Genomic DNA, 10,677 nt, shown 5'->3' with positions numbered 1-10,677 from the left:
TTAGCTCTCCGTGTACATTTAAGGGCCAGCCGTGCTGAGCCAAGTGTAATTTTGTGGCACCTAACCACACGACTGAACAGTAGTCCAGGTGTGACAAAACTAGAGCCTATAGTACCTGCCTTCTTGATAGTGTTGTTAAAAAGGCAGAATAGCGCTTTATTACGGACAGATGTCTCCCCATCTTAGCTACTGTTGTATCAATGTGTTTTGATCATGACAGTTTACAATCCAAGCAGGTTACTCCAAGTAGTTTAGTCACCTCGACTTACTACATTTTCATATTATGTATTACAAGATTTAGTTGAGGTTTATCGTTTATTGAATGATTTGTCCCAAATACAATACTTTTAGTTTTTTTTTTAATATTTAGGACTAACTTATTCCCTGCCACCCATTCTGAAACTAACTGCAGCTCTTTGTTAAGTGTTGCAGTGATTTCACTCGCTGTAGTAACTGACGTGTATAGTGCTGTCATCCACATACATAGAGACAGACACTGGCTTTTCTCAAGGCCAGTGGCATGTCATTTGTAAAGATTGACAAAAGTAAGGGGCCTAGACAGCTGCCCTGGGGAATTCCTGATTCTACCTGGATTATGTTAGAGAGGCTTCCATTAAAGAACACCCTCTGTGTTCTGTTAGACAGGTAAATCTTTATCCACAAAATAACAGGGGGTATAAAGCCATAACAGATACATTTCTCCATCAGCAGACTATGATCGATAATGTCAAAAGCCACACTGAAGTCTAACAAAACAGCTCCCACAATCTTTTTATCATCAATTTCTCTCAGCCAATCATCAGTCATTTGTGTACTGTAGGTGCTGTAGTTGTTAAATGTTATTCCCTATAAGCGCGCTGAAAGTCTGTTGTCAATTTGTTTACAGTAAAATAGCATTGTATCTGGACAAACACAATTTAAAAAAAAAAGTTTACTAAGGGTTAGTAACAGGCTGATTGGTTCGCTAGTTGAGCCAGTAAAGGGAGCTTTACTATTCTTGGGTAGAGGAATTACTTTTGCCTACCTCTAGGCCTAAGGGCATACACTTTCTAGTAGGCTTAGATTGAATAGGAGTGGCAATATCATCCACTATTATCCTCAGTAATTTTCTCAGTAAAGTTGTCAGACCAAGTGGCTTGTCATTGTTGATAGACAACAATACTTTTTCCACCTCTTCCACACTCACTTTACGGAATTCAAAATTACAATGCTTGTCTTTCATAATTTCATCAGTTATACTTGGATGTGTAGTGTCAGCATTTGTTGCTGGCATGTCATACTTAAGTTTGCTAATCATTAAAGTAATTGGCAATGTCAGTGGGTTTTGTGATGAATTGCTATCTGATTCAATGAATGATGGAGCTGAGTTTGTATTTTTGCCCAAAATGTAATTTAAGGTGCTCCAAAGCTTTTTACTATTATTATTTATGTAATTTATCTTTGTTTCATAGTATAGTTTCTTCTTCTTTTTATTCAGTTTAGTCACATGATTTTTCCATTTGCAGTACGTTTTCCAATCGGTTGTGCAACTTGACTTATTTGCCATTCCTTGTCTCATCCCTCTCAACCATACCATTTTTCAATTCCTCATCTTTCCATGGGGATTTAACAGTTTTTACAGTCATTTTGTTAATGGGTGCAAACTTATTAGTAACTGGAATACGCAATTTCATAAATGTTTCAAGTGCAGCTTCTGATTGCTCCTCATTACACACCACAGACCCACAAATATTCTTTACATCGACAACATACACTATATTAGGCCCAGCCTTTGGAACTTTGGTATTCCTAGATATGGCTACTATATTGTGATCACTACATCCGATGGATCTGGATACTGCTTTAAAGCACATTTCTGCAGAATTAGTGAAGATGTGATCAAAACATGTTGATGATTTCATTCCTGTGCTGTTTGTAACTACCCTGCTAGGTTAACTGATAAATGAACCTGTACCAGGTTGCAGGTACTAGTTACAGTGTTGAGCTTTTTCTTGAGTGGGCAGCTTGATGAAAGCCAGTCAATATTTAAATCACCCCGAAAATATACCTTTCTGTTGATATCACATACATTATCAAGCATTTCACACATGTTATCCAGATACTGACTGTTAGCACTTGGTCATATATAGCAGCTTCCAACCTGAATGGGCTTTTGGTGAGGCAGATGAACCTGTAGCCATATTACTTCAATAGTATTTCACATGAGATCCTCTCTAAGCTTTACAGAAATGTGGTTCTGAATGTAAACGGCAATACCTCCACCTTGGACATTTCTGTCGATGTTATAACCATGTATTGCTTCCACTGTATCATCAAAGCTAGTATCTAAGTGAGTTTCAGAGATTGTCAGAATATGAATGTCATCTGTTACTAGCAAATTATTGATTTCATGAATCTTTTTTCTTAAGCTACATATGTTAATTTGGGCTATTTCAGATTCGAGTTGAAATGTATTCCATTTTGAGTTTGCATGCCAATATTACACTTTATATACAACACAGAAGACTGAAATATAACAAATCATGTTTGACAGAAACACTGGATTTTTGGCAGGTTTAAAAAAATAATGTTTATGAATTATTAAGAACATTCCACCGATGAGGCCACTAGGTAATTTGACTGCAGGAAAGGAGTCTGATTTGCCACTCTTCAAGGGCTGCAGAATGAGCAGCTACACTGCTTGGGGTGTAAATCTGTGGATTTGGAAAGTAGAAGTGCTCCTAAGTAGAATCGACCCCCCTTTTACTGTGACACGACGTACAGCAATGGTAAACGGTTGGCCATGGTAAATGGACGCGGTGAGAAAATCTGCCTACCTTGTGTAGAGACCAGCATTCTCGATTGGGTTCCTACTATCTGGAATCCTTGGGACATCCATACCCCATTGAAGTTGAAATGTATAATGTTTAAGGTTAGGGTAAGGCTAGGCATTAAGGTTAGGGTTTATTGTAGTGACGTCCCAAGGAACCCGGATAGCACCGGCCATCCCGGTTGTGGTCAGCCCTTCTCCCATTGAAGCCTATCACGGTAGCGATCACCACGAACCGTGCCACTTGCAAAACTGCTTGCGTTTTGCCATCCGCCGCCCTACTCCCATTGAAGTCAATGATACCTTTGACGCTCACCGCGGCCCGTCTGTAAACGCCTTTAAAGGGCCACAGAAGTGGAAGTGCTCCCATTTACTGGAACATAATGTACAGGAAATTGTGTACGGTGCAATATGTATGTTCAATGTAACACTGAAGCCTTCAGTCATTAGTTAGGGTTTATAACAGCCAGTAGATAGGGTAGTTGTTCAAAGTGAAATGTTCTTGTTAATGTGTTTCTCTTTTTAATCCATGAGCTAGAGGGGTCGGTCGGGCTCACTTGGGCCAACCATGTCACATGCCAATTTTTTTGAAGTATTATGTCCCTAGAGTTGGAAAATGTTTGATAGCAGTGCAGCAATGGTAGCTTGTTGTGAATTTTTTAGATATGACTGCACTTTTAGAGCTAGAAACACAAGCATTTCGCTACACCCGCAATAACATCTGCTAAACACGTGTATGTGACAACTAATATTTGATTTGATTTGCTTTTGATTAGAAAAGCACAAACATAGAACATAGAAATTGGTTATTTGAAAAGCACAAACTTAAAATGTCCATTATATACCCTAAAGGTGAAAGGTCAAAGTTCTGTTGACCTGAACATTCCTGAAAATGTGTTTGATGGATTGCTGTGAATCTAAGCTTTCCAATGGTATATGATTAAAGGGTACAAGTGAGCAATAACTTGTTGTATACTGACATTGTTTGTCAATGAGTGGGATGGAGGGATGAAAGAAAGAGTGATAACACACAGAAAGCTACTATTGATGCACTGCTATCACACATTTTACAACTCTAGGGACATGGACCTTTAAAAAAATCACTATGAGACATTGTCGGCCTAAGTGAGCCTGACAGCCTAAATCTGGGGGTCTGGCTCATGGACAATTTTATTTTATTATATCTTATGCAAGCTGCACTGCAATTCAGTTTTATTTTAACCTGAGAAAGTGCTCCTTTGTGGCACCCATTGTGGCAAATGTATTTTTGTAAATAAAACGAATCTATTTAATATGCAAATATTGAATACATCTGAATGACAGAACAATGGGACATAACAATGGAATATAAACGTGTTTTCTAAAGTGGATTATTATAAGATATTATTATTAATAATAGTAGCATTATAAATAATGTTTTGTGATTTAAATTAGGCCTACTGTTGTTACCATAATTACTATCTAGTAGGGCTTAATCATTACTCTTATTGCTGTTAACAATATTGTCAGTGCTATAATATTATTTGTGCTTTTACGGCTATTGACTATTTCCTTTCCCAAAATTCAAAGTCTGCTAATATTTCCAACATTTTTTAAACGAATTCTGACAATTTTTTGACAAGTCTTTATTGTGGGACTTTTATTTTGAAGGAATATCGCCGAGGTCACTTATTCCTGGTAGGTATTGCTTATTCTTGCTGGTAAAACGGAGGTGACACTGTGCACCTGCTCCCGGTATTTTACAGGGATGCGCACCTCTCATTATTCCTCGGTGTGCGCACTGTGACTGTCTGTAGCGTATGTCGCCCTCTTTCCCCTAGGAGGCTGAGGAACAGATGACGTCGTTTAACAATTTCAGCACCATGGACAGATCAACACTGCCATCCACGCAAAGCCCACCAAACATAATCAGCATGGGCATAGCATAATTAATCTATGATGTAGCAAAGTATCAATATGTATCAATATAGCCTATTTATAAGTACAATGTTTACATAGCCTGTATTTTCTATTTCTTACAGCATAGCGGTAAGAGAGAGCACACAAAGCCTAGGGCGCAAGTCTGTCGATGTAGATCGCCGCTGAGTGGTGCATGCGCGTCAGTGCAAGGATCCCCTAGCGTATTCTGAGAAGAGATCATCCCTCGGTGCTGCGTGGTAGAGAGTTGAATATAGCTGTAGAGGAGAGTGAGAAGAGGAGAAGCGTTCTGTGTAGAGGGGACACCGGGAAAGCGTAATCAATGAGGGTGCAAGCAACATTTATAAAGAAGTCGGATTCCAAACGTTGAAACACCCTCATAACGGAAGGGTGATAAAGGGGGGACAAGCGCTCGGTTCCGAGGGAGAACGCTTTCCCTCATTTGTTTCTACTAAGAAGGAGCGACCGACTCCCTTGCAATCATGGGGAACCGGGGGATGGAAGACCTTATTCCTCTTGTGAATAAAATGCAAGATGCCTTCTCGGCCATCGGTCAAAATTCCCAGTTGGATCTGCCTCAAATCGCTGTGGTCGGCGGGCAGAGTGCAGGGAAAAGCTCGGTGTTGGAGAACTTCGTTGGGAAGTAAGTGGTTTTGTGTTTCTGTATGCAAATGCATCCCTCCATGATCAAAGCCACCTAGGCTGCAATCGTTCTTACACACCTATCTAGACCCAGCCCCAACCCCCATCCCTTGATTTACAGCCATTGAGATCCATTGGATAACCTCACAATTATATCGAATGTATTAAATTAAGATGAGTTGCTGAAATTGCTGCCTTGAATCACCAGTTCCTCCTCTTCACGCATAATAAACGTAAACAGCTTATTTGGTTACATAAAACCTTTCATGTGCTAATTGCTGCATTATATGCATTGGCAGAATATAATACCAAACCAAAATGGACGTTGGATTTTGTTGTTAGTGCTCCCTATTATAAAACTATTGTATTTAAGCTTAAACAATAATAATTGTAATCATTATTGGCCAATTATGTATTTCCTCTGTGGTGCTATTCTAATATTTGTCATAGTACAACTTTACAGTAGATAGAAAATAATGCCCCAACATTTTGCCTTTCCTTTGATATTACAAATTGCATATCGGAGGTTTCCAGTTCTTATGATTAAAGACATCATAATGTACCGGTTTAATGGGGTTGAATACGGTATGCATTTCCCCCCATCCTCTCGTGAGCTCTTCCACTTTACGCTCAGGTCGCATAGCGCATTGAAGGCCACTGCCCAATATTTTGTAGGCACCTTGTAAACATACAATTCCAACAAGAAAGCCTAATGTGGGGTTGTTTCTCAGACAGGGTTGCCATTTTGTAATTCATAAACTAAACACAGACCACAGAGGATAGATATTATGTGTATCTGACCTTCAGTCATTTACGGATTAGGGTACACCTAATGTGAGATATGAATGAATACATAACATTAATTATGTCATAGTCCCTATCACGACTGTCACGGTGTTGATGATGGATAAACCACATTTCTCCGGGGACACAACCCCGCTATGCTGCAGTATGACCTTGCGAAAATACATGGAGAGGAGAAGGAAGGGAGAGTCGCTTTGAGCCCTTCGATGTCGGCTCCCCATCCATCTGTTAGTGCTTAGCTAGGCTGCTGCACCCGCTCAGAACCGGGCGATACGATAGGTGACTGGACTGATTGTCAGGCCTCCCTTGGCTGTTGCAAATTTTGCAATACAATGCTTTGCTTTAGTATACAAAATCACACAGCCTACACATTTCTTTGTAATGTCAACGGGAACAGTTGGATGTCCTGGTCAATATTAATTATATGTGTTCTCAGCAGTATTGTCATCCTGACAGGTTTATACTGTAAGTGCCTATGAAGATGCATACTGCAGTCTCGACGCAATGAATTGCCTGCTGACTAGCAGAATGTACCATCATGCAGTCTACTCTCCCTGACCAGCTGCACTGACGTCACCCGGGTCTTCCTAATCACACACTACTGCCGCACCCCCTTCCTGCTGTTTTCTGTTTACTCACGCACCACACACACACACACACACACACACACACACACACACACACACACACACACACACACACACACACACACACACACACACACACACACACACACACACACACACACACACACACACACACACACTGAACTTGTTGTGTTTACTCACACGTACACACATACACCCATACATACACTACCGTTCAAAAATTTGGGGTCACTTAGAAATGTCCTTGTTTTTGAAAGAAAAGCACATTTTTTGTTCATTAAAATAAGATCAAATTGATCAGAAATACAGTGTAGACATTGTTAATGTTGTAAATGACTATTGTAGCTGGAAACGGCTGATTTTTTTATGGAATATCTACATAGGCGAACAGAGGCCTATTATCAGCAACCATCACTCCTGTGTTCCCATGGCATGTTGTGTTAGCTAATCCAAGTTTATGATTTTAAAAGGCTAAATTATCATTAGAAAACCCTTTTGCAATTATGTTAGCACAGCTGAAAACTGTTGTTCTGATTAAAGAAGCAATAAAACTGACCTTCTTTAGACTAGTTGAGGATCTGGAGCGTCAGAATTCGTGGGTTCGAATACAGGCTCAAAATGGCCAGAAACAAAGGAATTTCTTCTGAAACTCGTCAGTCTATTCTTGTTCTGAGAAATGAAGGCTATTCCATGCGAGAAATTGCGAGAAATTGCCAAGAAACTGAAGATCTCGTACAACGCTGTGTACTACTCCCTTCACAGAACAGTTGCAACTGGCTCTAACCAGAATAGAAAGAGGAGTGGGAGGCCCCGGTGCACAACTGAGCAAGAGGACAAGTACATTAGAGTGTCAGTTTGAGAAACAGACGCCTCACAAGTCCAGATGCAGAGTTCCTCTGTCCAGTGTCTGTGTTCTTTTGCCCATCTTAATCTTTTAATTTTATTGGCCAGTCTGAGATATGTCTTTTTCTTTGCAACTCTGCCTAGAAGGCCAGCATCCCGGAGTTGCCTCTTCACTGTTGACGTTGAGACTGGTGTTTTGCGGGTACTATTTAATGAAGCTACCAGTTGAGGACAGCGTTTTACGTGATCTTCATTTTCTTGGTAATTTCTCGCATGAAATAGCCTTAATTTCTCAGAACAAGAATAGACTGACGAGTTTCAGAAGAAAGTTCTTTGTTTCTAGCCATTTTGAGCCTGTAATCGAACCCACAAATGTTGATGCTCCAGATACTCAACTAGTCTAAAGAAGACCATTTTTATTGCTTCTTTAAAATCAGAACAACAGTTTTCAGCTGTGCTAACATAATTGCAAAAGGGTTTTCTAATGATCAATTAGCCTTTTAAAATGATAAACTTGGATTAGCTAACACAACGTGCCATTGGAACACAGGAGTGATGTTTGCTGATAATGGGCCTCTGTACGCCTATGTAGATATTCCATTAAAAATCAGCCGTTTCCAGCTACAATAGTCATTTACAACATTAATGTCTACACTGTATTTGTGATCTATATTATTTTATTTTAATGGACAAAAAATTTGCTTTTCGTTCAAAAACAAGGACATTTCTAAGTGACCCCAAACTTTTGAACGGTACATACATACATACATACATACATACATACATACATACATACATACATACATACATACATACATACATACATACATACATACATACATACATACATACATACATACATACTGTGCATACACAATGCACATGTGTTTACACACTCTCTCACTGTCAATCCTACTCTCCCTCTCACAATAATTGAATTCTCTCTTTCTACCTTGGCCCTACTCTAATCTGTTGGCCTTCATTAAGCTGCTTGCTGTTTATCCTTTTGACTTTTAATAGAATCTGTCAGCGTGTAGAATGGAGGTGGCTCATAGTGTGGATGCAGACAGAGACACCTCCTGTCTGGACGTGTGGACAGAGGACCATTCTGTTGGCACTGGGGTTTCCTAAAGAACTAGGAGACCATCTGACCATGTTTTGTCAGTCCACTCACTCCCTTGACCCCATGGTGACATCATTGGCTTCACAGGGAACTGTAGAAACACTGAGAGATTAAAGCAAAGAGAGAAAGCGAAATAGCGAGACTCAGGCCACAGTTATCATGAAAGTGTGTAAATGCAGAGAGATGGATAGAGAGAGAAAGAGAGAGAGAGAGAGTGAGAGGGAGACGCAGTGTCTCAGGCCACAGAGTCTTATGAAAGTGTGTAAACGCTTTACTTAACATCTGTCATAAGAGGTACAAAATAACAATAATTACATGATATAGGATGTAAACAGTGATGAGAGTTGGTAACTGACTTTACACAGCCATGACAACAATCTTAGCATTTTGCTGATCCCAATTCTGAGTTTCATATTGCATTGAGATATACTGTAGAGGCACATTTGCTATTTAGAATTCGTCATTCCTCAAAGTATTTCCTCGATGTGATGACTTGCAGGTAGATGTAAAATGACACGATTCATCAAACAGTTGTTATAACACCTGTGGCAAAGCAATTCACGTTTTGTCCTGAATAGAAAGTGTTTCCCTTATGTTTGGGGCAAATCAAATACAACGCATTACTGAGTACTACTCCACATATTTTCAAGCATAGTGGTGGCTGCATCATGTTATGAGTATGCTTGTAATCATTAAGGACTGGGGAGTTTCAGGATAAAAAAGAAACGGAATTGAGCTAAGCACAGGGAAAATCCTAGAGGAAAACCTGGTTCAGTCTGCTTTCGACCAGACACTGGGAGGTTAATTCACCTTTCAGCGGGACAATAACCTAAAACTATCATGACACAAGGCGAGACCCAGATGCTGACACAGGAGGCAGATGGTTGGAGTCTAACAATGTTTATTAATCCATAAAGAGTAGGCAAGAGAATGGTTGTGGACAGGCAAAAAGGTCAAAACCAGATCAGAGTCCAGGAGGTACAGAGTGGCAGACAGGCTCGTGGTCAAGGCAGGCAGAATGGTCAGGCAGGCGGGTACAAAGTCCAGAAACAGGCAAGGGTCAAAACTGGGAGGACTAGAAAAAGGAGAATGCAAAAAGCAGGAGAACAGGAAAACCGCTGGTTGACTTGGAAAACATACAAGACTAACTTGCACAGAGAGACAGGAAACACAGGGATAAATACACTGGGGAAAATAAGCGACACCTGGAGGGGGTGGAGACAATCACAGGGACAGGTGAAACAGACCAAGGCGTGACAAAAACACAAGGCCAAATCTACGTTGGAGTTACTTACCAAGAAGTCTGTGAAGTGGCCGAGTTACAGTTTTGACTTAAATCTGCTTGGAAATCTATGGCAAGACCTGAAAATGGTTTTCTACTAATGATCAACAACCAATTTGACAGAGAATCATTTTTAAAAGAATGGGCAAATTCTTCCCAATCCAGATGTGGAAAGCTCTTATAGGCTTACCCAGAAAGACTCACAGTTGTAATCATTGCCAAAGGTGATTCTAACATGTATTGACTCAGGGGGTTGAATACTCAAGATACTGTATATTAGTGCTTTATTTTTCACATCTTTTCTTTTACAAATGTTTGAATTTCTCTTCCACTTTGACATTACGTAGTATTTTGAGTAGATCAATTCAAATCAAAGTTTATTTGTCATGTGCGCCGAATACATCAGGTGTAGACCTTACAGTGAAATGCTTACTTACCAACAATGCAAAAAAGGTATTAGGTGAACAATAGGTAAGTAAAGAAATAAAAACAACAGTAAAAAAGACAGTGAAAAATAACAGTAGTGAGGCTATATACAGTAGCGAGGCTATATACAGTAGTGAGGCTATATACAGTAGCGAGGCTATATACAGTAGTGAGGCTACATACAGGCACCGGTTAGTCGGGCTGATTGAGGTAGTAAGTACAT

The 10,677-nt window shown here is 39.9% G+C and overlaps 1 protein-coding gene across 1 annotated transcript in view; it reads left to right on the top strand.

Moving 5' to 3' along the window:
* Positions 1–5,208: 5,208 nt before the first annotated feature.
* The window catches only part of LOC120021514 (dynamin-1-like), a 68,182-nt gene continuing 62,713 nt past the window's right edge, over positions 5,209–10,677 (top strand). Inside the window, exon 1 of the mRNA XM_038965302.1 lies at positions 5,209–5,369. Within this exon, the coding sequence (XP_038821230.1) occupies positions 5,209–5,369 (161 nt within the window). The remainder of the gene's footprint in view (positions 5,370–10,677) is intronic.

Source organism: Salvelinus namaycush, chromosome 26 (assembly GCF_016432855.1).
Source record: "Salvelinus namaycush isolate Seneca chromosome 26, SaNama_1.0, whole genome shotgun sequence".
Classification (NCBI taxonomy): Eukaryota; Metazoa; Chordata; class Actinopteri; order Salmoniformes; family Salmonidae; genus Salvelinus; species Salvelinus namaycush.
The sequence above is the reverse complement of the archived record's forward strand: the minus strand, read 5'-3'. Positions and strand labels throughout refer to the sequence as shown.